A 26,326-nucleotide genomic window follows, 5' to 3' on the forward strand; every position below is an offset into this window, starting at 1 on the left:
TCGATGCAGCGAATGTGGGGGTTTGGTTCAAATCATCTGTTGCCGGCACCATCCTTTTGGACTGGCCTCTGAGTGATTCGTTTCGTTTTCGCTCTTGATCTTTGATGAGCCCATGACCCATTTTTGATTATCTAGGTTGGCGATTATCGTTCCCCAGTCTGGCGATCAGTCACATCTTGTCAGGAGATTCACAGATGTCAATATTTTTGTTGGGTATTTAATCTCGACTTGTCCATGAACATCTTAGGTACGTTACCAGTTACCAACACAGTGAATACATATTCAGTCTCAAATTAATAAAGAACAACAGACAGGAATTCGAATGCTTGACTACCCAAACTTTTCCTCATTATAGCTTAACCAGTAGACGCCAGGTATATCATCCATATAGACATTAATAACCGTACTCAAAGGCTTCCGTATCAAATAAATTTCATGCGTACGCTCTTCCAACCATAATATCTCCCACAGGCCTTCCAGAGAAGGTCGCATGGCCTGCGTTCATCCCCACACCCTCTCTCACAACACCCCATCGAACCTCAAGCGTCTCAACACCACCTTCTCTCGGTACGCGGTGGCATCGTGCGCTCAAGACTGCCGAACATGTTCCGCCTACCAAGGTCAATGGGTTGCCGGCCGGTGCTCCACCCTCCACGGCACCCCGAGGATCCACCTTTCGGAGCGATAGGACAGCAACTCCGGATGCCAGCACCACGAGAAGCACAAGGAGCAGAAGTAAAGGCAGGGGACTGAAGCCGATGCCTGTAGTTGATCCTTGGCTACTGTCCACGGAAACGAGCAGAATACCCTGGCTAAGGAGGTAAGCCATGGCAGTGATCAGGAAAAAGAGCATCCAGGATACAGGTCGAGGCAGGGTAAGGTACAGAGAAGTCGTCTGTGCACCTAGCGGCTGACCAGAAGATACTCGGAAAGGAAGCAACTGGGATGAGAACTGCGAGAATTCATGGGATAGGAAAAATAGTGTCAGCAGCGCATTGCTTGAGAGATACAGAAGGCCCAAAAGAAGCTGAGGCAATGCTGCAACAATGGCCAGGCCGGACCGCGACATTCCTGAAGGTAGCTCATATACCACTGCCGCCTTGCCAAATGTCGAGAATGCCTGCTTTGGGTTCTCCATAGCCCCCAGGGCCAGGGCAGCCGCTGCCAAGCCCACAGGCATAATCCATGTCAAGACCCAAATAGTCCATCGGCCGGGAGAAGGGATGTTGTACCAGCAGCTCGACTGGGAATACCAGTACTTGCCCTCTCGCTCACCCCACTGGCCCTTCTTAACCTCTCCCTTAGTCATCAGGCACGAATCCTGGGTGCTGTAGTCGGGATCCGCGAGGAATGAAGTAAGTGCATCGCCAAGCGTGACCAGCGGATTGAAAGATTGTCGAGTGAGAGCCAGAGCGATAACGATCGTATAGGTGAATATGAGAACAAGGTTGACGAGTGTGATTGCGGCAAGCAGAGGTCCATTAACGTTAAGTGATGCGTTAGACTTGTCAGACTGTTCGATTGAAATAATTACGGCATTATATCTGGAAGCTGTTAGCCATGACTATTGTCGTCAACCAGTACACTGTATCTTGCTTACATCACTTGAGAGACAAGGGCAAACGCCATCATGATTCCAGATAGCGTGGCCCTAGTCGAAGAGATGAGTGACAGGTTTCGCAGCGAAGGAATACCGATATCGAGCCACTCAAAGTTCTGGTGGGCATTGTCCACTTCGGCGCGGGTCGGGCTGTTGAGAATTTGAACTACATAGTTGGCTCCGGCGATAAGAGCGATAGCGAAAATGTTGACGGCAGCCACAATTCCCCGAGAGATACCCTCAACTGTGGTCGTATTGCTCTGCATCAACGTCGACTCCCAGGTTGTCATGTGCCCCTTCGCAGAGGCGAGGGCAAGACAGGTCACAGAAGCTGCGAGAATGAGAAAGGCCACAAACATGTTGAGCCCAACTCCACCTCTCCATCCTGTCATGAGGGACCTGGTTCGTAGTGGTCGTTCCTCAACTAACATCTTTTCATGTTCGGCTCTTGGGGTGCCTGGCCTCGAGTTGTCCGGTGAGATATCGAGATGACCTGTTGGAGTGCGATGAAACTGTCCTGGCTCAGGGCTGTCCGGAATACGGTGCCTTTGGGCGAGAGACTCGGGCGTCTCGCCCCGCATGAAATTGACTACATAATCGGGAATGATGTCGCTACCAAGGATGCTAGAGACAGAACGGCTGATGCTGCCGGCAGCACGACGAGGCAAAGAACCTGAGCTTTGCGGAATGGACCGTGAGTTGGAAGGGCGACGAACGTAACTGATGGAGGATCTCGAGTTGCTGAAACTGTGAAAGGGCCATTTGACGGTTTGTCGTCCTGAAGAAGAAGTGAAGCCTCGAGTGCGGCCAGTCGGGGGTCGTGTAGTCGTCGATGAGCCAGGCTCTTCTGAAATACTAAGCTGAGTTAGTTCACTATCGTGAATAGACATGACTTTTCTTCTGTTGCCTAGTCTACCTTTCAAAGTTCATAACTGAGCCCGGCTTATCCCAAGCCCATGGTCGGCCGGACCGAGTAGAAGGAGGCCCTTCTATCGGACTCATGGCTTATAAGATGACGGAATATGAGGTATGATTTGTTCAAAGGGTTGTCACACAAAGTGGCAAAGTTGATTCAAGACGCAAGCCAAGGATGGAGATGAGTTGCAACACTCGTTCGTTGGTCAATAGTCAGAGGGTATAAGATGCGTTGATCACTAGGAGCATTCGAGTTGAAGATTGGTCAAAAAGAGTGAAAAAGGGCTACGGTGATGAGCGCAGCTCGCCTCGAGAATGTATGTAAAAGATGAGAAGGAAACGACAGACTAAACATAAAGAGTAAATGAATGTAAGAAACGAATCGTCAAAGCCAGTCAACAGACTGCATAAGCTGAAAAGAAGGACAGGACCACAGAGAACGAGAAGAAGAGGGGAGAAATGCAAGCATGGAAGTAAGTCGTGGACCAAAGAGATAAGAGACGACACCCGGATTCTCGTCACCAGATGTCGAGGGATCCTGGCTCGTGAACAAGGGTGCCCCGTCTCCCTAGGGATCCCTGCAGAGACATTGCAAGCATTTGCATGAATGAGATGGACAGGCTGAGGCCAATCAATCCTGCGGGAGGTTAACGGGAAATCCGCTTGCGAGGGACGTGCTTCTGTTTCGACATCAGCTATAATTGCAAAAAAGACCATGCCCGGATAGACTAGGCTGCCCAGGCTGCTAAATAAAATCAGGAGCGTGAGAAATGGAGTGAGCATCAACCCACTCTTTAACTTGTACATGCTCTAGGTCGTTTCGTTGCTTCGACACAGACCATGTGGAAGAAATGCACCAAAATTGATCATCGCAAGGTCTTGGACGGTTCGGGTTCAGAGATTCGGGTACCTAGTCAAAGACCAGAAGGACAGGAATCGATCGAGTTGAGTTCAACTGTTTGCTGTCCTCGCATTGCCAGCTCAGCAACCCTCTTCGCATCAAGGATGGATGGGATATAACTCCTGCATTAAGACGCAGATCAAACAATCCAATGACGATGACAGTTCTGGGCACAATCCAGCCCAACCCAACGGCGAGGTAAGGAGCTAGTTAGTTAGCACCAGATCTTTCAACGCGGCTCATCTCTTCGGCCTGAGCTGAGAGCGCATCATCATGATGATCCCATTCCAATCCTTCTTGTCACTTTCGACCCTGAAAAAGAAGCATCGACTTCAGACGGTGCGTCCGAGACGGTGATAAAAGCGGGCTCTAAGCCTTTTCTGGCGAATGAAATATCGTCATAGACCAACCATGAAACACTTAAAAAGAAAGAAACGCGCACAGAGGTTGAAGATTAATTAATGAAGGTGAGGCCGTAGACGTTGGAAGGTGCCTTGGCTAAAGAAAGAGGTCGTTGACCCCCCTGGTTGCCCAAAGTGGCATAGATCGTGTTTCAGATCACCAAGTATGGGATCGCGCGCGTTGCAGGTCAGATTAAGGGCCGGAAACCACGGACCAACCAAACTTCATGATTTTCGGACCAAATAGGACGACGAACTTCTTTCCATCTTGTCAACTTTCTTCTTTCGTATAATTAAGGATGGAGAAACAAAGTATGAGATAACATCTCGGCTTGGAAGTCGATGGATCAGCTGAAAACTCTCATGCAAGAGATCGTTTCTTTTCCTTCCCCATATCTAACCCATACTCTTCAGTACTCATCCCGGCCATGCCGTATAATCCACCTCAACTAGCCCTGCCCAGCAGCTAGCACAGTCATGATTACCACCTATCCACTCATTAGGTTACATAGGTCGAAAATAAAGAGATTCGAAGGTCTACAAACAATCATTCAATAAACATCGACCCAGATATACGAGATTAAGGCGTCGTCGAGAAACCTCACTGGACAGTTATCGAGCTGCCCAAGCAACGCCCCTTATCCAAAAAGCAACGTCTATTGTCACAGGACACAGAGATGATTGCTTATTTCTTGAAAACATTGCACCTGTTCGAAATCCCATCCACGCATTGGTAATCGGTATAGCCAGTTCTCTCTTGAAAGAGGTGATATTCATAACTCCCCGCTCAAAGCAAAAAAAAGGGACAAAGCAGGAAATGGTACCTAACCAACGCATTGGCTTCGTCCGTCCATCCCCAACACACCATCTAATCTCAGTGACACACCAGCTATGGCCACATATAATTATAATAAGACAAGCTTCATGACTTCCATCCACAATCCACTACTTTAATCAGCAACTGCACTCTCATCCGCCGCCTCTCCCTGCTTTGCCGCAGGAGGGATGCTAATGTTGGCACGGGACTTGTATTGAGCATCGACAAACCGATCCCAGTGTTCTGGGTCGCTTGCCGCCATGCACTTAAGCGCAACATCTCTGTCTTCCTTGAACGCTCTCACAGCACCCTTCTTCTTGACGAGTTCCAAAAGCTCCCCGCCAATATCCTCGGCCATCTCGGTAAGCATCCCCACGTGTTTAGGATCAGAACCGATATCGTCAATTGTGCTGAGCAGGTCGATCTGCTCCTGCTTAATAAACCCGGCACGGAAGCGATGACCAGCACGAAGAATTCGTCCTTCCTCCTCGACCAATATTTTGGCCATAGAGTTAGACCTGGAAAGCGGTTTGCCTGCATGGATCTCGCCCTCGTCTTCGTTGTCTGATAGAGCCATTGCAGAGTCCTCCAGAGGCAGGGTTGTAGGAAATTCCTCGGTTCCCTTGGTTCCAGCACGTGGTCGTCTTGGGGGTGTCGTATCCTCGCGCGTGTCCGGATACTCGTCCTCAAAGCGCTTGATGATGCCTTGCAGGGTGTCATCCAAGAATGTCAACCTGCGCAGGTTATGCTCATCATCAGAATTAGCCCTCGCCTTGATAAGTGCCGGCTGAAGGCGAACCCGAATCTTACGAGCTCCCATCAACAAGTGTTTCGACATGTCCTTGGCCTTTCCTCCTGTTGACAGGTTCGCCGATGGTGTAGCTGTTGGGCTTGTTGCTCCATTCTCAATATCACGGATGAATTCGCCAGATTGTCTCCTTGACTCATCGCCTCGGTTCTTCAAACAGCAAGCAAGTGCCTTGACCACACCAGTACCTCCAATGACATAATCTTCGTCGGGTGCGGAACTGTTGTCGTCGTCGCTTTCATCTTGATTCAGCACGTCATGTCCGACAAGATGTGCGAGGACATCGGGGTATGGTGGCAGCTTCATATCGCCAGCCTCCAGATTGTTTTCGGCAAGTGTCGACGCCATGACCGCGCCAGTGTCGGTATCGGGGAGTCGCTCCATGTTACGCAAGCAGTAGGCAACAACTTGCTTGGCCATGGCTTTGACAATCTCGCCTGAATGTTCACTGGGTACCTCAATATCCACGCAGATGAGGCTCTTAGAGACACGAGCTGCAGCAAGCAGAGAGGCGTAGAGGGCGCAAGCTTCTTCTTGTGCTTCTTCTGTTCTTGCGTCTGCAAGCTTAACAATCTCGGCATTGTTGGTGATGTTAATATGGGCCAACGTTTGCACTTCGGGGAGTACTTCGACGATTGCAATGGCTTGTTCTGGTGTCATGGCAGCATCTTCCAGGTGCATACGTTTTAATACCTTCATCTTGGGCAAATACCTAAGTGCAGTTAGTAAACACGTGTGGTCACATTTGTGGGCGAACCATTTGCGTACCTTCTGAGGAGACCAACAGCACTGGGGGTTGACTGGAACAAAGCTGGGTTCTGTGACAAGTCAAAGAACCGCAGGTTGGGCAACTTGACCATCACAGGCAAGATCTTGCAAAGCGCTGAAGGGGTCAAGTTACAGCCAGCCATGCCCAGACCCCACAAAGTTGTATCGTTCTCGATTGCCGTAGCCAGAGCCTCGGTATGTTGACCGAGATCATTTCCACCCAAGTCCAGACCTTCACAGTGGCCTTCGGTGAGGAACCTGACAACGTGTTTCATGCCATCTGCATCGATCTGATTGTGCGACAAGCCGAGTCGTTTAACACCACACTGTATTAGACCGTCCACGACCGAACCGAGTTGTTCCATGGTCAGGCCTGCCTGACCGAGGTTGACTAACTCGAGTGTAGATCCTCCTAGGCGTTCACCCAAGGCCTTGGAGAATATATTTGATATGCTTCGAGGTACTTGCACTCCATTATTGGGCGATCCATTTTGTGGAGTTTGAGGCTGGCGTGGGAACTGAATCTGCGAGATATCAAGGAATTTGAGCGACCGGCATAGATAGATGAAAAGTGAAAGATACTTCCATCCATCGGGACCAATCTTATTGTTCTTCAAAACAAGTCGCTCCACCACGCCTCCTTGTTCTTCTTCATCGTCGTTTTTGTGTTTCCGTCGTTTTATGGCAGGTCGCTTGGCAGCAAGCAAGCCAGCCAGAATAACTCGTAAACCCTCATCGCCCAGACCACTGTTTTCTAACAATATCTCCCTGACTGGAACAATTGCTAAATAGTCGCCCAGAGTTACAAGATCTGGTAGTTGTAACCAATAATCAGTAAGGTCGAGCTTGTTGACAGTGCCAGTCGAAGCAGTATAGTTGGCCGTATCAGTGAGCTGTTCGGTGATCTTCTTAAGAATCGGTGTTTCGCGTAGCTGGCAACATCTTCGGTATACTCGAACCGGATTCGTCGTCGGTGCTGTCTGGGGCTTGGTAGGCTGGGGAGCACTTGGAGCACTTGGAGCACTAGGAGCACTAGGGGGCGTTTTTGTCTTGTCCGAATCATCGCTGCTATCATAGTAAATTTCCATAGGAATGGATCCGTTGGCCTCTGCAAGTTTTCGTTTCTTTTCCTTCCTGGCTTTGCGTTCTTCCTCGCTCTTCTTCTTTTTCTCTTTCTTCTTAGTACTTTCTTCCTTTTTGTCGGAGAGGGGAGTTGGGCTGCCGTTGACCGTGTCCAAAGTCTGCTGAGGAGCCTCAGACCCCTCCTTTTCGGGTTCCTTTGGCAGTGATTCTCCTGTTTTCTTTACTTCTCCGTTGGTTTCTTTCTGTTCTTCCACAGCCTTTGGGTTCTTAAGAGCCTCCCCCTCGCCTTTTTCCGTCAACTTCTTTTTTTGTGCCTTGTCGGTTGTCTTGGGCAATTGCGAATCACCATCGACGTATCTGGGCTGAGGCGCAATTTCGACGTCTACGCAAAACGCAACTCTTCTTAATTTGGCACAAGAGAGCTCTTGTATAGGACATCTCTCTCTGTGCTGGTCCACATTCAAAACTACCCTGTCGACAAGACCGTGACCGAGTTTTCCGCTTTGTGTAAGAGCGCCACTGTTGGAAGATGAGAGGCGACGGAACATGCCCAAGAATCCGGGCTGGCCACTCTTGGGTGGCGCTGGTATGTAAGGTCCATCACCTTCAGGTTTCGCGGCATGCGGTAGAACGGCGTTCTTCGTATGGGGTAGCTTTGGCGGGACGGGATCTTGCGATGGTGCCGGCGACGATTCTGGTATAGGAGCTGGCGAAGGAGGACCGGGGGCTGGCGGTGTGCTGGAGGAAGAGAATTTGGCCGATATATTGGAGAACCATGAATTGCGACGGTGAGGCGAAGTACCAGGAGGGGTTTGCTTGTCTATAGAATTCGAGCGCGACGGCCTTTTAGAGGCAGTAGAGCCGTTTGGCGTTGTGGCTTGGCCATTGTTTGAGGTGTTGGAGTCTACGGAAGCATTCTCTGTAGGGGCCGAAGCCGGTGACTTCGGTCTCGAGTTTGCGCCGGGGATCTGTCGTGGGAGAGCTGCTGAGGGAGTTTTGGTTGGTGGTGAATTCCTAGTAGTTTTATCTGTTCAACGTGTTAGCTCCAGATCTTGATTGAACCCATCACGACAAACAAGACGACGCGCATCTCGTGGTGAGGCGATTGAGCGCGAGTGGCGATTCAAGAACCTGCCTTTAGAAGCGCCATGGGTCATCCAGCTGACATCAACGCCATGAACCTGCTCCATAGTTGGAGGGGAGCCGCAACGGCAGGTGAAGACTCGAGTAAAATAATGGTGATTCCGATGATATTGTTTTATACAGATTAAGCAATGTTGTAGTCGGTCAAAGGAGAGCGAGGCGAGCGAGGAGAGAGGAGAGAGGTAGAGGCAGAGAGATAATGATTAGTGAGGTGGTGATGGGATGTGGATGGCTAGCGAATCCTGGAGACGAGCTTGGTGGGCTGGATGAGGTATAGTCGGCAGTAAGGTAAAGAGCTAGACAAGGTTAAGGTACCTGGTGGTCGAACAAGTCCAATACCGAGAACGGGTTACGAAGTACAGGTACTTGAAGTGGGCTTGGTCTGGACTATGCGCGAGCGGTCTCGGCCTGGTGGAACAATGACGATGGAAGATGAAAGAGGAGGAGATATGAAATGGAATTGGGAGAGTAGAATCATCTAGGTACTGTACTGAAGGCGATGATTATGACATATCCAATAGCGGGGTAGAGGTTTGTCACGAGCTGTTGATTTAAGGCACAGGCAAGTCCAGGACATTTACGATGCAGAAATCCCAATCGGTAATAAGGCATTAAGCATTTCAATGATTTACACTAATGTACCTCCATATTTGGATGAACAAGAGAAGTCGGGAGGCAAAAGACTAACAGGCTCCTAATTACTGTGCTATACTGCTGACCAAGAAACTAAAAGGACAAACCTTGCCTGCTGATCAAGGATGACAGCCCTGACAAATAAGTCACTGCGAATTCAGGGTCCGACAAGATCTCGAGTGTTACAGTACAGTACTGGAGGTCCTATGATATGCTCCAAACAATGTCTGATTATTCGAGGCGAAACTTAAGTTTAGTTTGTGATGCAATAAAGACGAAACGAGTATTTGTCTTTGAACGGGACGGGTAAAAGAGGCTTTTGAGATGGATCTGAGGGGAAGCAACAGCCGCCCGTCGCGTAGCCGGTCGGATATGTGCCCTGTAGGTACCTGTACTTCAACTTCAACCCGCATGTACCGAACCGACTGGACCTAACCTGACCCCGGTTTTATCGGGGCCCTGGGACCCGGGCACGGAATTTTAGCATCGAAATGAACGTCAGTGCAGAGACGAGATGGCGGATTGTATTAGTGAGTAGGATACCAGAACTACGAGGCGATAACGAAGTGAACATGGTTTAGGTAATCCAGTTAACAAATAAGTTCCCCTATTCTCTTTCTCTGTATGACTTCATGCAACAGTGGTGAACAGGTTCGATATGCATCGCACAAGGTAGAGATTAACCATGGTCGGTGCAACCTCCGATGATGCAAATCCCCTCGGCTCAGCCCATGATGAGCGAAGCACAAACAAACGACGTCACAGCCCTTTTACAAACACACTATATCTTGTGACAGGTACGTTACTCAAGGGGAAGATGACACGCTTTGTTCTCGAGACCTGAGTCCGAAAACTTGCCCTAGGTATCATTACTCAGGCTACCTACTCCATCGTTTTGTGCTGTATTGCAAATCTTAAGAGGGCCCTGAGATGACATAATTCTTGGCAGTAGATGTCATCGCACAATAAATAAATATTCTTAGTACAGTGAGTCTCCATCAATGCCGAGGTTGGCCCTTGTATGCGCCGAGACATTATGCACTGAATCAATGAACCCTTAACCAACGTGGGCCTTTTTTATTTCAGTCTCTCAAAGCAGGGTCCATCTCGTAGGATGCATCCGATCTTCATTTCACTCGATTGCATCATTCGCTCATGGTCAAGAACCCATCGGGTCCATCCGCTTCGGAGCCAACAGTGACGGCCGGTTCGAAAACATTACGTCCGGTCCCCTTTCGCTCTTCGCTTTGCACGCGCCACCGAAATCATCACCGGCCGCGGGATCTAGATACTGTCCGGGGAGGCGAGGCGAGATCACCAATTTTGCTGTCCCCGGAAATGAGCAGGGCATGAGTCGCTCGAAATACTCACCAACCCGCTGTTTAGATGAACTTTCAGCTTTCAGGCTCAACTCAACCCTCTCAGGGTCTTTCTCCATTATACAGTACCCACAGCATTACCAGTCTCCGATAGAAAGGAACATCTCTTCAGTTCCGGATCTTATTGTCCGATTACCATGAAGAGCCAAAACTGTTTCTGCGATCGAGACCCAGTACCTCAAACGCACGTATCTGAAGTGATTCTGTCAGAGGGGATAATATTACGACGAACTCGCAAATATTTGCACCAAAATCCAGTGCATTTTCCCCCCTTCTTCCTGGTCAGTAGTCTGTGAATATGTAATCCGAATCACCCGGAAGAAACCTAACTGCTACTACATGTATACTTCCCGTCACAACTAACACAAACAAATATTGACTTTTGACCGTTTGCAAGATGACGATATCAGCCTCCAATCAATGCCTTCTCGATTCAAACTAGTAACACAATACTAACATGAAACTCAAAAACCTCGATTGATGTGATGAATATACGGGATCTCACTGCTGCTGGATTTCATCCAAGTCATTTTTTTATTGATCCTAAGCCAATGCTACAGAACTTACCCTGTAGCACACAATGAGCCAAGAGTTCAGGCTTTAAAGATTAGATTTTACTTGGTGGTATCCGTACAGTTGCCACACTATACTATAAACAGCATAGTGGGGGTTTTCACACACAAAAATATTTGGCAAGAAACATTAGATGAGATGCCGTTTCACCAAAACTATGGAATTTGGCTGGAAGGTATATTTTTGTTAATTCATTCGTATGATCCTTTTTGTGGATCTTCCCTTTCCTCGAAACTCCAAACCCAATGCAAAGGTTAACAATCCTCAAATGCCCGTGACCCAATGAGATAAAGCAACTTTTTAATCCTGCTGCATGATCTCCTGGATGCGCTCCTGGATGCGCTGCTCCTTCTCCTCCTTTGTGAGCTTCTTGCTCTTGTACTTCTTGGAGATCTCCTTCCACTCCTCCTTGGTCTTCTTGGGGGCGTCGGACTCAGCCTTCTTGAAGGGGTCCTCACGGATGGCGGCGTGGGCCTCAGTGTAGAGGTCCTCAAGACCCTCAGCCTCAACGTCGTCATCGACGTACTTCTGGAACTGAGATCGGAAACGCTCCTCATCGTCATCGGCGAGGGTCTCCATGTACTCAGCGACGTGACCACCGAAGATGTAGTTTCGGAGGGTGTCGGCATCGAGCTCCTTGGTCTCCATGTCGTAACCGGGGAATCGCTTCTCGGAGTGGGGGACGAGGATACCACCGTCGGAGGCACCCTTCATGGCACCGAAGACACGGGCACCGGTGGAGGTTCGCTTCAGACCAACATCGAGGAAGACCTTGAAGGGGCGGCGCTCGCCATCGTCGGTCTCGGCGGCCTCAGTGAGCTTGTACTCACCGTCAGCCTCCTCGACACCAGTGAAGTCCTCGTCGAGGCCGAGCTTCTTGAGAGCACGGCGGGCGATGAGAAGACCGGTAGCGTAGGCAGCGGCCCAGTTGGTGAGACCGTGCTCGATACCGTAGGCCTTGAGCTCGTGGGCGTAGGCAGAGACGAAGACCTTGTCGCCAGAGATCTCAGAGGTCACGATCTGGCAGATGATATCCTTGTTGGTGAAGCGGACGACCAGGCGGTACTTGGGAGCATTGTACTTGTTCTTGGCCTGGGTGATGAGGCGCTTTCGGGCGTAGTAATCGGTCTTGCCCTGCTGGCGGCGCTTGTACTTAGTCTGGTAGCGGCTGGAAAGTTGTCAGCAAATTTCTCAGAAGCAAAAAATTGGAAATAACAAAAACTCACCTGTAGTACGCGCTGTTCTTCACCAACTTGTGGAAAGGCTGTTAAAATCCCCGAGTCAGCAATTTGCGCTTCAGATTTGCTCTTCTTCCGAAGCAACTTGCGGTGACTCTTCCAAGAGCAATTGGCATTTCTGCCGTAAATAGAAAACATCAAGGGGTTTCCTTTGCAAGGGAACTCCCCTGCGATAGGCCTCAACTTACCATCTTGACGGTATTGGCTCAACGACGACTTGAGTGTAGAAGCTTGGTGAGTTGCGAGGAACAAAGAATAAAATTATGGAAGGTGCAACTGGTGAATGTGCTTTAACCCTAACTACCCAAAAACGGACTAGCGCACTCTTTTTCATACTGGGACCTGGGTTGGGGACGAGCTCGAGAAAAAGGTCACGTGAATGCCACGTTATCTTATCTTCCCCAGATGCAAGGTAATGGGGATCTGCCGAGGCTCTTCGGATGCCCCAGGCCTCGGTGGAGTCTTGGGGTGTATATCTCGAGGACATCTTGAATTCATTTGGACAGCTTGATTTATACAATATTTGATCAAAGTCTATCGTTCATCTTCATTATTTCAGTCAACTTTGGTTTCAATCTGTTAAAACGATCATAATGTCAGACAGCAAGCCAAAGGTCCTCTTGTTTGATATTGGTGGTGTTTGTGTAAGTGATTAAGGAGCCTTTGTCTGCTACTCCGTCATTGCCCTTTCAACTTTGTAATCTTTCATTTGTTGAGAATGGATTTGTTGAGAATAGATTTGTTGAGAATAGATTTGCCTTGAATCTCATTTTGTTTGCACCTGCTGACCTCTTCAGGTTGTATCGCCTTTCCAAGCCATCCTCGATTATGAGTTAAGCCTGGGCATTCCTCCAGGATGGGTCAACTACTCGATATCCCGAACCGCCCCTAACGGCTTTTGGCACCGATTGGAGAAAGGTGAAATACCTATGGATAAGTCTTTCTTCGAGGGATTCGGCCGAGACCTTCATGACCCAGTAAGATGGGAAGCTTTTTATAAGAGAGAGCAAAGCAAAACCCCTAGCCTTCCAAAAGAAACACCACCGGTACCAACTATCGACGCAGAATGGCTATTCAATGAAATGATGACCGTATCGACCAGCCCCGACCCCTGGATGTTTCCGGCACTGAAGAAGCTCAGAGAAAACGGACAGTTCATCCTAGCAGCTTTAAGTAACACTGTCATCTTCCCACCTGGCCACAAGCTTCACCTCAATCACTTTTTCGACGAACCTGTTCGACAAATATTCGACGTATTTGTATCGTCAGCTCACGTCGGAATTCGAAAGCCCGATTCAGCTATGTATAAGCTTGCCGTTGCCAAAGTAGACGAATTTGCCAAAGCCAATGCGCAGTCACCTCGCGGAAAAGGTCGAAACTGGGACGCTGGAGTTAAGCCAGAGGAAATTGCCTTTCTTGATGATATTGGGGAGAATCTCAAGGAAGCGCGGAAACAGGGGCTGCGGACGATTAAGGTGAACCTTGGCAGGGCATTTGAAGCTGTTGATGAGCTTGAGCGGGTTACTGGAATGAAGCTAGCTGGCGATCACCCAAGGATACCTGTTGAACCCAAGTATGGGAAGGTTAAGGCCAAGATGTGAGCTAAAATAGCTGTGTTGAGCCTACTTGACATTTGGCAGCATATTGTATTAAGCCTTTCTGGCGACATAGACGTAGACGGTATCAGAAACCTCGACCTTTCCATCTACTGCAGCATTATTCCATTCTTCTTTGAAATAATCTCTTCCCTTGTATCTCAACTCATCCGTAACGATGGAGGCAGTAAGAGGTCCATTGACGACAAACTCAAACTGCTCATCCGCTTGATCCAGACTGAGAAACGTCGAGCCCAGACCAGGAACCTTCTCCAAGCCCTCGGCTTTCTCGACAATGAATCCCTGACTCTTAAGTATATCACTAAATGAATCTTTCGACTTGATCCAGCTTCGATTCGATGGAAACGACAAGCCCAGTCGCCGAGCGACTTTCTCGAGTAAAATTCCCGCACGGAGGTTATACTCGTGGGTAATATCAATAGCTACCTTTCCCCCAGGTTTCAGATATTCACGCCAATGGGAAACAACCTTATCCGGGTCCTCAAAGAGAACAAATACACTCGAGCATAAGATAAGATCGAAGCTGCCCTTGGCTACATGAGGACAGCCAGACAGGTCGGTGACGTTGTGCTGAACAAGCTTGATGCGACGAGCCAAAATCTCATTTTGATCCAGTTTCTTGCGTGCCTCTGCAAGCATTGCTTCGGTGATATCAACGCCAATAACAATTCCCTCATCGCCAACTTGGTTTGCTGCAATGACAGCTTCTAGGCCAGTCCCGCATGCAAGATCGAGAACATGATCGCCGGGATGAACGGGAACAAGTTCCATGAAACGCCTGCTGTAGTCAGGGTGCCATGAGTCTTCATAGTTGTGGGCTCGCTCAGTGTACATGCGCTGAGCGCTGCCGACTTGACTTTCAGCTGAGGACATGGTGGGAAGGCAGTTATAATAGTACTATCACAATGCTATTGAGGGAAGGATATAGGTGACTAGCTATGTAGTGAGGGAGATGAGATAATTATTAACAACGATAATTGACGCTAGTTGATCCCTGCTTTTGATGGATTGAGGTATTTGGCGGTTTGTTCAACCGATCACAGCTGTAGCTGTATTGTTTGATTGGCTGGCTCCTCTCATACTGTACGAAAGTAGTCCAAGCCAAGGCCATTGACTCTTGGTCAATGAAGCTCACCAGGACTCAAGAAAAGTAATGCTCCGATTAAGAGGATTTAAAAACCCCCCATACTGACTCGTTCAGTAACCCTGAAAAAGTGGTGTCATTCAATTACATCCACTGCTCGCGACGGGCCGCGAATGTGGCTGTGATGCTGTGATACCTTTCTAGCGAACTTGCCAAAGACCAACCAATGATGGGAAGTACCTAATGTAGGCTGACTCGAGAGAAAATGTGCCTGGAAGCGCTCTCAGATGCCTCATGATTCGGATGCTGCGACCAAGAGGGGCGCAGAAGTTTCGAGACCAGGGGGTACCAACAACACAGACGGCCAACACGTCTTGGGATACCACACTAACAGCAGTCAAAAGCCCCAACTCAAGATAACGACTCATTCAGTCGAAATAATCAAACTCTTGTTATAAAATTGTATCAAGAAGTCTATCAGAGATACTCTTACTATCTAGATCAAGAGCATTTAGGAACTGGAAGGAAATATTCAGCCATGGACTCATCAGACTATCAGTGATGGAAGGGACTATATAGTCTTGCAATTCCACCGTCGTCTATCTGCTGCAAGAGACCACATCATACCACCTCCTGCTGCGCATACCCACTCCACCAAGCTGAAGTCCTACGACCGTATTCATGACCATAGCCTCCAAGACGGACATGCAGGAGGCCTTCCAGGACGACACTGCCTCTTCCAAGGCGCTTAGCCATGATAACATCTGGCTATATATCGTTTGAGACTACGACTTGAGCAATTTGTTGGCATAGAAACCATTGGCAGTTTCTGTTCCCTACGACCTATCGCAATCTCAGTCCAGACTCTCAAGATGATCCCAACCACTGCCACTGCCACCCCCATGACAACTTGGCCAACTACTGTATGCGATCTCAGGAAGCTGCTTGAGGTTGACGGCGGAGATCAGCTAGTCTGTCATGGTCAGTCTCTAAGTAAGAAGAGACGCTGCGGACAAATCATCAGCAAAAGCAACATTCAGCTTATCACTTCTCTGTTGAATGGTGTCCTTGAGCATGAGAGCTTCTCTTCTTCTGAGTCTATACTTGACCGGTTGGCTCATTTAATCATGTGTCAAAGAAATCACCAAGACCAAGCACCTCGACGGCTATTATCTTGGGAGAAAATCCTCAAGCCTCTTGAAACAGTGGTTGTCAAGAAGGAAGAAGAAGACGACATACCCACCATTGACGAAGAGGACATTAAAGAACCCTCCAAAACCGAGATCGTGGCAGTCAAGCATGAATTTAACCTCAAGACTGAGAAACCTGCCACGAAAACGACACATCGACGCATATCTCAATCGATACCATCCACTCCAACCAAGACATCCATTCCTTCCACTACTCCCACTCCACACAAGAACTCAACAGCCAAAACGTCCCATTTCAAACATGAATTCGAAGACTTTGGAGATCCTTGGACCATCACCGAGATAAACAAGTACATAAAAAAGGCTATCCGTCGTCCCCTCCTAGACAGTGAAAAGAGGTCCGACGGCTACATCTACGCTTACACTTTCCCCGAGACATACCGTGATCCTGATCCTTATATCAAGATTGGCTTCGCTCAGAATGTCGACCAACGCATGAGGGACTGGAAAGCAAAGTGTGGATATGAACCCAAGGTCATTGTCCAGTTCACAGCTGAGCACTACGTCAAGGTCGAGAAGCTTGTGCACTGTCAACTACGGAACCAGAGAAAGCGAGAAAAAGGCTGTCCAACTTGCCATGTTTCGCACCACGAGTGGTTCAAGGTCCATTCTATGACAGCGTCTAGTAACATCATGATGTGGACAAGCTGGATGAGACAGATGCCATACGATGATGAAGGAGAGCTTCAAGAGAAATGGCGCACAAGGGTCGAGAGTCTCGATATGACTGACCCAGATTGCTGGAAGTTGTTCGCTACAGGGGTCTTCGACGAAGATACGGAAGACTCAGAGCTTTTTGAAGAAGGAGACAGTTTCTCCTGGTCGAGTGACGATCAGTCCGAGTTTTCTGGGGATGACAGTTTTGAAGATCCAGACGTTTACGAGTCTGAACCTTGCCTCATTAACGATAAGAAGGCTTCAGGCGGGAATGAGGAACCGTGATGTGACAATGGACGAGATGAAGTTTTTTGGTACGATTGCGCGGCTTATATGACGATGTTTGGCGTTTTCTGGCGTTATCTTGCGGTTCTGTCATTTGTTTCTGATAGTTTATGATACCCTGATTGTATTTGATCGGTTTGCACTACATTGTCCCTTTGAAGTTTTATATCGATGGCATGAAATCTCTAAGGTGAGACAATGTTCCAGGGCATTTCCTCTAAGAGACCGACTGACCACTTCGGTGTAATCTGGTCCTCAGATGCATCTCCTCCTAGTTCAACCAGTGATATAGCCTCCACATGCCGCCCATGAGTCTTGGCTTCAAACCAAGCTTTCAACCACTGGATCTCTTTAGCGATTCTGGCAATGTTGCTAATGCCACCTTGGCGGTCTTCTTCATGTGTGAAAGCAGCAAAAATCCTCATCTCGCTCCTGCGCAGTTCTTCTGCTTCCTCAAAATGTGCTAACATCCGATTCAATATAGCACTGAAATCCAGCGTCTGCCGAGCGGACTGAACATCCCAATCAGGAACGTCAACGAGAAGCAGACGTGACGCTTGCAACATGACAAACAATACTTGGTCAACAGTAACTATCGAACAACGCAAGATCATGTCAACAGGTAAGCCCAGAAAGATATCGAAAAAAGACTGCATAGCCTCAAGGCAATTACGGAGACATATCAGTAAATAAACGAATTGGGACACACCATCTTCTGGATGACATGATACGACAATCGCAGGCTCATATAACCTCACAAGAAGATACAAGCGGTGCATCTCGAATGTCTGACTGTGGTTTGAGAGATTGGGATACGCGATTGATTCCGATAAGCGGCTCAGATCGGAGTGGAAACGTCTTCCAGTGCCTTCGAGGAGGAAAGCATATGGCCTGGATAGTGTACGTTCATGTGGCTCGCCAAAACCTTCTGAAAGTCTCTCGCTCATCTGAATGAGACGGACAATGTGCTCTGCTACAGAATCCGAAGGCGAGGGTTGGGCTTGGGCGATTGTTTTGAGACAATTGTCGATGTATGGTGTCTGTAACGGATTTGCCCGCGATTGTCTTGCGGATTGGCTGTGATGTGTTAAATAGGTATGCATTCTACGAGTGATCGACTCGGATACTTACATCGATAGTACACAGTAGAGACCAAGAAGAGTGCGCTTCTTTTCTGTTGAATACGGATCTTCTTTACGGTTCACCCTTTCAGTGTCAGGGAGTTTGGGGTCACTCTGCTGAGTGGAAGATAGTGAAGTATCTTGAGTAATTCCCAAGTTATGCGCGTATCCCAGTGCAAGGTATGCCAAGTTAACAACCTGACTATTATCAACGTGACACTTATGTGCCCTATATCTTGTCAGCATTGACTCAGTCACATTAAGCTGGTACTCACCAAGCAATAATCACCAGTATACCCTGAAGGATATCCAGAGTCATGTCCTCTTCGACTAACGTTCTGTAACCCAGGTATGCAAGCACATTGCGCTTCATTTTGCAGATTCTAATTTCAGATACTGGTGCCACGACTAGCATGACTGCCCGGAATAAGAACGGGTTGTCTTTATATAGCGATTGGGCTGTTTGATGACTGCTGATGAGCACAAAGGGAAATCGAGGGATGTACTCTTTGCGGAAGAGATCCAGTATCTGGGATACTTGCGGCCATGAAAATCCGAATAAAGGTTGAGAAACAGTTGGCAGATTTGAATTTGTGTTTTGAATATCTTCTGGAATCTTCTCGGGATCCTTTATTTGTTGGATATTACTCAGACCTGGTTTCAACGTTAGTCAAGGCTCATCCTAAAGCATAGGTACATAAGCCATTTACCATCGACATTCTTATTCAAAGCAGATAAAAGTCCTTGAGATTGGGCAGTATCCCTAAGAAAATTCAAAGTCAGTCAAAGATCCTATATGGACGGGTCTGGTCTTACTCTCTACTCTGATCAATTCTACGTGGCTTCCTCAAATTACTTGTTGTCTGCGGTAGACATTCCTTTTCCAAAGCCTCGCACCTTGATCAGGTTACTCTCATACCCATCAAAGAAGGAACTAATTATTTAGTTGAGGTCGAAATACCTATCGCAAATGTGTGTCGTTTGATTCTCCTCTCGGAAATGGCATCTGGCCTTGACTCTTGCGCATGAAGCGCAAGCTCGTAAGCGACGCGGTGGACTGTTAACTCTCCCCGTCATGATGGCGAATCAAATCTTATGTTAATACGACAAACATTTAAAGGTTGTTGTTTGGCAGAGAGGTCCTGGGGTATTTACTCCTTTGTCGCGTGTTGAATGATAATGATGCTACTGACCTACTAGAATAAATTAGCCTGGCATTGCCCCCTGGTGATTTTTGCAGCTCTGCTGACTATGAGGTACTCTCGAACAACAGCCCCCCCCTTACAACGCTTTCCAACCCAACCTGGAAATATAAGAAACCGGGAGTGTATTGTTTTTTTTTTTTTTTTTTAATGAAAATGGAGACCAATTGGCATCTAGAATCAACATAATTTTGTTCTAGATTGAGTTTACAGACGTGATGAGGTCCAAGATATATACAAGTCTGTGGCCTAGGCTTTTCAACGTCTATCTCATCCCCTCCCAAGCCTTTCATTTTTCTTAACCTTTTCCCTCACCACACAAAACAGCAGAACAGTATCTCCTGTGTTCTGCAAATCGTGCCACTCAAGGCACTTCCCCTGAAGCCTTGAAACGCCGGGTGCTGTGTCAAATCAGTGGTATCTAATTGCAAAATGCATTCTTGTCAAGCTCAAGTTAGCACTTCCGTCTCCAAAACGCCTTGCCTAACTATAAAACACCATAAAATCTCCCCCTTCCACGAAAAAATTAAGTAAAGGCTACGCCAGAAATCTGTTAATCGTCGTCCAGGATCTCAATCACTGTTGATGCTGCCGCTATGGATGACGTTCTTGACTGCCTCCCAGCATTACCGTTGACCACATTCCTGTGTTGTAATACAGGCGTGGATTCATCATCTGAGTCATCCACATCCAGAACCGGAGCCCATTTGCCATCAGCAGCCACTGTGATACTCTTTGTTCGCATATCACCACCGCTGAGCAAGGACCGGCGAACCCCTGCGAGATAATCATCCACCCAGAGACTCGTAGGACGTGCATCTAACGAGCATATAGGGCATTTCCAGACATCCACCATTGAAGGTTCACTGCCCTGCTGCTGCGGACCACCTCCGTTCTGTGGCGGTTTCGGAGGTCGAGTCTGGAACCACGTCTCTAAATCGAAACATTCAAGATGTTCGCACTGGCTGCCTCTGACAGGCTCTGCAAATCTTGTCGCGCTGAATGGGTCGGCCAAAGAGATTGTTAAAGTCTCATCCTCAATGATGATATCATCAGAGTCTGATGGTCGCAAGCGGCGCTGTATTTTGGCCTCTGTCTCGTCCTTAGACATGTGCCGCAATGACTGGACCAAATTAAGAACAGCACCATGACTAATCGTTTGTACTATTTCGATAGCCATGAAATACTTATAGCCTCGTATCGTATTCTGATCGACGGCAGGAAAACTGATCTTGAGAACATTCTCGCCCTCGTGCAAATGATCGGTCAGTTCCACCGGTTGGTCTTTGTTGAAGTGCTGTTTACGGCGCAGTTCCAAATGTTGCATGTTCAGGTCAATAAAAATATGACTTGGCCAAGATGTTGCAGCAACCACCCAGTCAGACTCGGTGGGTATCGCTTGCGTCTCGAGCTGTGAGCATATGCGCAAACGATAACGATAAGACCCTTCAGAATAATAGCAGAACGGAAGGCCATTTCCCTCGATTTTCTTGGAGAGGCCTTGAATGTGGCGCTCTGGCACTGTAAAAGACAGGGTCCGTAGACCTGTCTGGGGCTCTAAGGCGGTAGGCTCATATACAAGCGATCGGACAAATTGGTAAAATCGGCCTTTCCCGGGATGTGATGGAACGCGTCGTGGGCTACGTACTTCAACCTGGTGAAGACCAACTTGGAGCGAGTCATGCCCGTAGGGGCCCCGGGGATAATCCGATAGGGGTATTTGCTGTACTGGTAGCCTTTGCCGAATCTGATTACTTGTCACTGCTCCTTGGAATGTCGGAGTTCGAGGGACCGTTGGTTGCGCCGCATAGTTGTGGCTTTGCAGTGCAGATGCGTGGCCTGGCGGATTTGGTTGCGCGTAGACTGGCGGATACTGTGGAGACTGCATTGCCTGGGCATAATGGGGATACATCATCTGCGCCGGACTTCTAACTTGCGGTATTCCCGCCGAATAAACATGTACTGGCGAATTGCTGGCGTTTGCTTCGGCAAGCCCCTGAGATGGAAGAGTAAAGGAGCTGGCACGTCCTTGTGATAGCACGTTATTCGAAGGCAGCACGGGAGTCCGAATTTGGCCATTCGATGGCAATGCACGATTTTGCGACGCTAATGGTGATCCAGCGCCTGATGGCCTCGGCAAGAACTGCTGTTCAAAAGGAGACCGGTTGACCGGAGCTGAGAGAGGCCGAGCTTCTGGATTTGCCGTCTGGATATGGAGCTGGTTCTGTCGTCGCACGTTTTGAAACCCTCGGCTACTATGTTGATAGGCCTCGTTGACAGAAGTCGGACTTGCTGCACCGGAGCCACCAGTAGGGACACTGGCAGCGAGGGCATCAAAATGGGGCAAAGAGAGAGGCGGGGTTGTTGTGTTAGTAGCCGAAGACGAAACGGATGCTGCAAGAGGTGGCCGAACGACTTGTTGTGCATTTTGCCCAACCATAGATGGGGTTTGCCCGACAACAGGAGATGATATTGTATCTATCGAGAGGGTTAGCGGGTCACTTAGATCGGGCAGGCTTTGGTATCATACTGGCTGGGGCTTGCTGTTGTGACAAAACCAACTGTCTATAGTTCACTGCCACCGCCTCTCGGGCACTCTTCACAACCTCAGGGGCCTCGCCGCGCGCCTCATATGCGCGTTCGTTATGCCGGTCCTGTTGAAAAATTCTGTTGATTGCTTTTGCTACAGACCCCTCATCTGGGCAAATGGTTCTGCGGCTCTTCGTAAATAGCATAGACTGCAACTTCCTGGACCGACAACGTAGAATGTGTGACAATTCGTGTACTAGCAATGGGTACTTCCGGGTCTGGACATTCTGCAAGAGCATACCCCAATGTGTCGTCATCAAAACAAGAAATGTAGAAATCTCTCTAGACACATTTGTGCGTGGAAATACCCGGGAGAAAGCTGCCATGCCATAGGGAAAGTTGGCGAACCACTGAAGATGAAACTTTGACATGGACTCATTTTTCCTCAAAATGGTTTGCATTATCTCGAAAGCAACATCAATGACTGTAGGCTCCACTAAGCCTCTGTATAGACGGTGAACGGGTTCTTTGTTCAAAGACCAAGCGCATAGAGTCTGGTGGAGAGCAATGTAGAAGTAATCATCATCCCGACATGCCTCGCTCAAGATAGAATATCTGGGGGATTCGACCTCATTGAGTTGCCCAGCCTGTTCAAACTCCGCTTTGCGACTTTCGATCTTGTCGAGCCATTCCTGACAATCTGGACCTGATTCTTCCTGTACACGAGGGCGCTTGGCCCGGTGTTCGCTAGTACTGGATGGTCTTGAGTGAACTATTGTGCTTCCCATTGAAGATTCATGCGAATTGTGCTGTGTGCTGTTAACCCTGGAAGGCAAGTCTCCTGTTTGACGAGCTTGCCCAGTTGCAGCCGGGTTGGCCACCGTAGCCAGAGTTGCCGCTTCTGCGATACGGGCATGCTGAGGAATAGAATTCCGGACTTGTGTCGAGCTGGCGGCTATTGGGTTCGGTTGGTGGGTGTTGGTCGCGACGTGTATCGAGTCGCCTTGGTTCATGTTACTATTAGAAACTGGCCGTCCGGGCCCTACACTCTTTGCATGAACGCTTGAATCGAGATTGGTGCAATCAACTTGATTCGAGCCATTCGGGCTCGGCACATCGGTCAGCGCCGGCGAGGGTAGGACAGTCGAGGCTCTATATTGCCATTAGCGACGTTGGTAAATGATGAGGAAGACTTGTGGCAATGTTGCTCCAAGCCTGCAACCGAAGGCTACAGCGCGCGCAACCAAGGTTCTGTTACTTGGCCTAAAAGAAAGCGCGTGCTTGTCAAGGAAAGGAGGTTTGAAAAGGATTACCACGTACCTCGCGGTTTCTCTAGCACCTGTTAGTTGTTCTGATGATTGATCAGTAGGGATGTTGTCGCGTTCTATGTCATTATCGTTCTGGGTTGGGGGAGCCGTGTCAGACGCCTTTCTCTTTTTGTTCCGCTTCCGGGAATTACTGGGCGCTACTGGAGCAGGCCTAGGGTTGGTGACTGCGGATGAACCCCCGGTCATCCATGAACGAGTGCGACCACCAAGAAAGGTATTGAGAGTCTCGTTAGAGGAAGCGATCTGGTGAGCATCTGGTGGAAGGACAGTCTGTGACTGATTCGGGTTTTCCCTTTGCGGCATTTCACTGGTCGGTAACGTATTTTGGTAGAGAGTTGGTGATCACGATAATACAAAGTCGCAGTCGAAAGCTCGTTAAGCGCAGACCATTTGTGTCGTATGCTACTTGGAAACCATGCTTAACGTCGCCGTTTTCTGAAGTCAAGAACCGCCAGGTCGGGCATGATTCACTGAAGTAGATACGCAGTGTCAAGGGGCAGAGCGACGTAGGTGACAGCTCAGCTCAAGCAAGTGATGGGGTAAGTGACGCGCTGTTGCGGCGATTCGAAGTATCAGGAAAAGAAAGAACCAATCACACGAGCCAGAGTGAGCAACAATATGTTGGTAAAATGGCAGTTTGACCGAGTGCGAGATCCGAATCGAGACGGGGATTTGAGTGAATCAATATATTATGAGTAAAGGCGAAGAACCCTTTGTTGTTGTTGAAGCCGGGCGGAGAAACTCTGGAACATTCACTTAAATAACGTTTCCCTGATCGGCAGCTATAGCCTACCTACCTAACCCACAGAAGTTGCAATTGTGACCTCGGGCAGTCGAGGCAAGAGGGACACAGTAAACAAAGAAAGAGATAGGAAGAAATAAAAAAGGAAAACACGGCTTCGCGCATCAGCTGGCTACTAGGTACGGAGTAGGTAGCATCAATAAGCTCCCGTTTGCTTTCTCTGCAGTCAGCCGATAGATTAGCGACTGGCCAAGCGGCTGATGTTGGGCCCGTATTGCATTTGAATGTCTCAGATTAGTACCGGTCCTGGTTAGATAGTTGGTACGTATTTTTATTATACCCGAAACCTGACGCCCTATGAAGGATGGGGGAAGCAGGTAAATATTCAACCTCGTTTGTACAAGCTGGTATCCTACCTACTACCTAACCTACCTACCTAGGTAGGTATGGACATAGACATATATCAGATCGTCCCCAGACATCCATGACTATGTGGTTGGATGTCATATATACTACTCTCGAGACGTATGTACCTATATTCTAGTCAGGTAGCCGTTGGGATCGTAAGCGTGATGTGTGGTCTATCTTGTTTGTGGCTTTAGTATTTGGTGATATCGAAGGGCTAAAAGCAGAGTGATCACAGTACCAAAACTAATCCGCCAGAGGAGGATCTTGGTATTGCTCCAATAAACTCATACGTACCAGGTACCTACTAGGCAGTAGATGCTGTAGCATTGGATGTGTGTGAATCACCCTTGTGGCCCAGTTGAGCACTGTTGCGCTGTACTTGGGTATGGATGGATGTTGGGAATTATAAATAGGTATATTTGGATGCAGAGATCCATGATTAAGCAACATCCAGCAGCATTGATACGCATCGGTTTGGTCAAACATTGATAGATTTTAAGTCTTCCACCTTGGTATGCAACAACATTAATACATTCGGAACCCTAACTAATTCAGTTCTACTGATATCGTAAGATACCTACCTATGAAGATGTCTGCCCAAGGTACTTGCGACAGGCTGCCAGACATGTATTCATGGATATTGACAAAATACGACAGTAACCAGGGCCTACTACCCGCTTCCCAGCCTATCCTGATCCATTCCCGTCTGCCGGTCGGGTCTCGCGATCTTTGCACATCATGTCATCCTATCCACGATATTTGCAGATTGCTCAAATCCTTATCCGTACATCAGAATCACCAACCTGACATCGAGCTAGGATTGCTTGTCTTGTACGACATAACCTAGTTAGCCCTGACCTTCGCCCTACCTCAGCACCGGCTTGCTACATCACAACTACGTGGACTGCTTCTCTTGTGGATAAGATCTCACTCGATGAGCCTAGCAATGTCTCGTCTCGTCTCATATTCCATAACCCAAGGAGAAAAGAAACGATTTTTCAAGGTATTCGAAGTTGTGAGTTTTTTTCTTCCTCTTTGTTCCTGTTCTTTTTTTTCTTTTTTTTTTCTTTCTCTCTCTCTCTCAATCCGCCAAACCTGCTGCGTTGGCATAACATCCATCCTAAAATAGCATCTGCAAAGGTTTGGCTGCACTGTCCAATCCCGGAGACCCCTGGACTGGAGGGGCCGATGCACCACTTTGAGAGGAGCATGGTATATCCGTATCTCCATAGGTAGACCTGTACAGTACACACATACAAAGATTTACCCATCAGCAAGCCTTACAATTGCTGATCGTCCTTCATGCTGTTTCACAACTAGCAGCGACAAAACATTCACCTATTGGACTGCGTACCTAGCCCGAGTAGAGCGCCTTTATTATCCAAGCCCCGCCTGGCTTCGAATCAGCCGGCACTGGTACAACCTTGCCAACCCTCGATTAAAGCCATAAATGCCCCCAAGTCACACCAATCACCAATCGCTGTCCTCCACGCTAGGCCTTTCCCTCTGTGCTGTTCAGGAACCACGCACTTCTCCCGCCTCCCCAACCGCAACCGCCGCTCCACCCCAGCAAAGCATTCGTACCTTAGCGCACCACTCGAGCCTACTATCATAGCGCACCACCATAGCCACGGGTCCAGTCTCTTCAAGCTCAGACTGCAGTGCACATTGTACCCAACCTTATACATCATCTCCGGCCCTCTCGCTGCAGAGTGTTGAACCAACCGAGCCCAGCTCTGGCAATACCGCTACAGAGTATTGGTTCGGTGGACGGCAGCTGGATCTGGATCTGAACCTGAATCGAATCACTTTCTGGCTTTCCTCAAGTCTACTGACTGGATTTCTCGCTACCCGCTCGGTCCCGCGCCACCGTTAGGTTCCGCA

At 48.5% G+C, this 26,326-nt stretch overlaps 9 protein-coding genes across 9 annotated transcripts; 2 read left to right on the forward strand and 7 right to left on the reverse strand.

The window, feature by feature from the left end:
* Positions 1-277: 277 nt before the first annotated feature.
* Positions 278-2,740, reverse strand: B0J16DRAFT_69169 (uncharacterized protein). The gene is made up of 3 exons (XM_046134306.1): positions 2,517-2,740; positions 1,601-2,455; positions 278-1,544 (listed from the first exon to the last, which is right to left on the reverse strand). The coding sequence occupies exons 1-3, from the start codon at positions 2,600-2,602 to the stop codon at positions 434-436; spliced, it is 2,052 nt and encodes a 683-aa protein (XP_045986915.1). The 5' UTR covers positions 2,603-2,740; the 3' UTR covers positions 278-433.
* A 2,027-nt stretch (positions 2,741-4,767) lies between these two features.
* B0J16DRAFT_380904 (uncharacterized protein) lies at positions 4,768-8,483 on the reverse strand (the record flags this gene model as incomplete). Its single annotated transcript, XM_046131114.1, has 3 exons — positions 4,768-6,154; positions 6,211-8,320; positions 8,375-8,483. 3 exons carry the CDS (start codon positions 8,481-8,483, stop codon positions 4,768-4,770), a joined length of 3,606 nt encoding a protein of 1,201 aa, XP_045986916.1.
* A 2,549-nt stretch (positions 8,484-11,032) lies between these two features.
* B0J16DRAFT_69187 (uncharacterized protein) lies at positions 11,033-12,560 on the reverse strand. Its single transcript, XM_046134307.1, has 3 exons — positions 12,349-12,560; positions 12,248-12,285; positions 11,033-12,189 (listed from the first exon to the last, which is right to left on the reverse strand). The coding sequence occupies exons 1-3, from the start codon at positions 12,373-12,375 to the stop codon at positions 11,322-11,324; spliced, it is 933 nt and encodes a 310-aa protein (XP_045986917.1). The 5' UTR covers positions 12,376-12,560; the 3' UTR covers positions 11,033-11,321.
* A 129-nt stretch (positions 12,561-12,689) lies between these two features.
* On the forward strand, positions 12,690-13,884 carry B0J16DRAFT_69251 (HAD-like domain-containing protein). The gene is made up of 2 exons (XM_046134308.1): positions 12,690-12,903; positions 13,057-13,884. The coding sequence occupies exons 1-2, from the start codon at positions 12,853-12,855 to the stop codon at positions 13,858-13,860; spliced, it is 855 nt and encodes a 284-aa protein (XP_045986918.1). The 5' UTR covers positions 12,690-12,852; the 3' UTR covers positions 13,861-13,884.
* B0J16DRAFT_69252 (S-adenosyl-L-methionine-dependent methyltransferase) lies at positions 13,885-14,922 on the reverse strand. The gene has a single exon (XM_046134309.1). It carries the CDS (start codon positions 14,746-14,748, stop codon positions 13,909-13,911), a length of 840 nt encoding a protein of 279 aa, XP_045986919.1. The 5' UTR covers positions 14,749-14,922; the 3' UTR covers positions 13,885-13,908.
* Positions 14,923-15,624: 702 nt separating this feature from the next.
* Positions 15,625-17,205, forward strand: B0J16DRAFT_69257 (meiotically up-regulated gene 113-domain-containing protein). The gene has a single exon (XM_046134310.1). The coding sequence runs from the start codon at positions 15,832-15,834 to the stop codon at positions 17,110-17,112; it is 1,281 nt and encodes a 426-aa protein (XP_045986920.1). The 5' UTR covers positions 15,625-15,831; the 3' UTR covers positions 17,113-17,205.
* On the reverse strand, positions 17,205-19,408 carry B0J16DRAFT_69261 (uncharacterized protein). Its single transcript, XM_046134311.1, has 6 exons — positions 19,195-19,408; positions 19,050-19,130; positions 18,944-18,996; positions 18,509-18,887; positions 18,244-18,462; positions 17,205-18,189 (listed from the first exon to the last, which is right to left on the reverse strand). Exons 1-6 carry the CDS (start codon positions 19,308-19,310, stop codon positions 17,298-17,300), a joined length of 1,740 nt encoding a protein of 579 aa, XP_045986921.1. The 5' UTR covers positions 19,311-19,408; the 3' UTR covers positions 17,205-17,297.
* Positions 19,409-19,858: 450 nt separating this feature from the next.
* B0J16DRAFT_69289 (uncharacterized protein) lies at positions 19,859-23,840 on the reverse strand. The gene is made up of 3 exons (XM_046134312.1): positions 23,285-23,840; positions 21,966-23,116; positions 19,859-21,913 (listed from the first exon to the last, which is right to left on the reverse strand). The coding sequence occupies exons 1-3, from the start codon at positions 23,593-23,595 to the stop codon at positions 19,989-19,991; spliced, it is 3,387 nt and encodes a 1,128-aa protein (XP_045986922.1). The 5' UTR covers positions 23,596-23,840; the 3' UTR covers positions 19,859-19,988.
* Positions 23,740-24,288, reverse strand: B0J16DRAFT_69292 (uncharacterized protein). The gene is made up of 2 exons (XM_046134313.1): positions 24,090-24,288; positions 23,740-24,035 (listed from the first exon to the last, which is right to left on the reverse strand). The coding sequence occupies exons 1-2, from the start codon at positions 24,197-24,199 to the stop codon at positions 23,885-23,887; spliced, it is 261 nt and encodes an 86-aa protein (XP_045986923.1). The 5' UTR covers positions 24,200-24,288; the 3' UTR covers positions 23,740-23,884.
* Positions 24,289-26,326: the final 2,038 nt, after the last annotated feature.

This window comes from Fusarium flagelliforme (assembly GCF_020744385.1).
Source record: "Fusarium flagelliforme strain FIESC 12 MPI-CAGE-AA-0113 chromosome Unknown B0J16scaffold_2, whole genome shotgun sequence".
NCBI classification, from domain to species: Eukaryota; Fungi; Ascomycota; class Sordariomycetes; order Hypocreales; family Nectriaceae; genus Fusarium; species Fusarium flagelliforme.

What these genes read in the sequence shown, in the direction of transcription:
- B0J16DRAFT_69261 (XM_046134311.1), bottom strand. Translation starts at nt 19,310, where the DNA reads ATGACGGGGAGAGTTAACAGTCCACCGCGTCGCTTACGAGCTTGCGCT. An exon ending in ACGACACACATTTGCGATAG is followed by an intron (nt 19,131 to 19,194) that starts GTATTTCGACCT and finishes AACCTGATCAAG; the next exon opens with GTGCGAGGCTTTGGAAAAGG. An exon ending in TTTGAATAAGAATGTCGATG is followed by an intron (nt 18,888 to 18,943) that starts GTAAATGGCTTA and finishes CGTTGAAACCAG; the next exon opens with GTCTGAGTAATATCCAACAA.
- B0J16DRAFT_69251 (XM_046134308.1), top strand. Translation starts at nt 12,853, where the DNA reads ATGTCAGACAGCAAGCCAAAGGTCCTCTTGTTTGATATTGGTGGTGTT. An exon ending in TTGATATTGGTGGTGTTTGT is followed by an intron (nt 12,904 to 13,056) that starts GTAAGTGATTAA and finishes TGACCTCTTCAG; the next exon opens with GTTGTATCGCCTTTCCAAGC.
- B0J16DRAFT_69289 (XM_046134312.1), bottom strand. Translation starts at nt 23,595, where the DNA reads ATGCCGCAAAGGGAAAACCCGAATCAGTCACAGACTGTCCTTCCACCA. An exon ending in GGTGCTAGAGAAACCGCGAG is followed by an intron (nt 23,117 to 23,284) that starts GTACGTGGTAAT and finishes ATGGCAATATAG; the next exon opens with AGCCTCGACTGTCCTACCCT. An exon ending in ACAACAGCAAGCCCCAGCCA is followed by an intron (nt 21,914 to 21,965) that starts GTATGATACCAA and finishes CCCTCTCGATAG; the next exon opens with ATACAATATCATCTCCTGTT.
- B0J16DRAFT_69292 (XM_046134313.1), bottom strand. Translation starts at nt 24,199, where the DNA reads ATGCGCGAAGCCGTGTTTTCCTTTTTTATTTCTTCCTATCTCTTTCTT. An exon ending in TTGCAACTTCTGTGGGTTAG is followed by an intron (nt 24,036 to 24,089) that starts GTAGGTAGGCTA and finishes TGAATGTTCCAG; the next exon opens with AGTTTCTCCGCCCGGCTTCA.
- B0J16DRAFT_69252 (XM_046134309.1), bottom strand. Translation starts at nt 14,748, where the DNA reads ATGTCCTCAGCTGAAAGTCAAGTCGGCAGCGCTCAGCGCATGTACACT.
- B0J16DRAFT_69169 (XM_046134306.1), bottom strand. Translation starts at nt 2,602, where the DNA reads ATGAGTCCGATAGAAGGGCCTCCTTCTACTCGGTCCGGCCGACCATGG. An exon ending in TCAGTTATGAACTTTGAAAG is followed by an intron (nt 2,456 to 2,516) that starts GTAGACTAGGCA and finishes AACTCAGCTTAG; the next exon opens with TATTTCAGAAGAGCCTGGCT. An exon ending in GCCCTTGTCTCTCAAGTGAT is followed by an intron (nt 1,545 to 1,600) that starts GTAAGCAAGATA and finishes AACAGCTTCCAG; the next exon opens with ATATAATGCCGTAATTATTT.
- B0J16DRAFT_69257 (XM_046134310.1), top strand. Translation starts at nt 15,832, where the DNA reads ATGATCCCAACCACTGCCACTGCCACCCCCATGACAACTTGGCCAACT.
- B0J16DRAFT_69187 (XM_046134307.1), bottom strand. Translation starts at nt 12,375, where the DNA reads ATGCCAATTGCTCTTGGAAGAGTCACC. An exon ending in TTGCTCTTGGAAGAGTCACC is followed by an intron (nt 12,286 to 12,348) that starts GCAAGTTGCTTC and finishes GGATTTTAACAG; the next exon opens with CCTTTCCACAAGTTGGTGAA. An exon ending in AAGAACAGCGCGTACTACAG is followed by an intron (nt 12,190 to 12,247) that starts GTGAGTTTTTGT and finishes ACAACTTTCCAG; the next exon opens with CCGCTACCAGACTAAGTACA.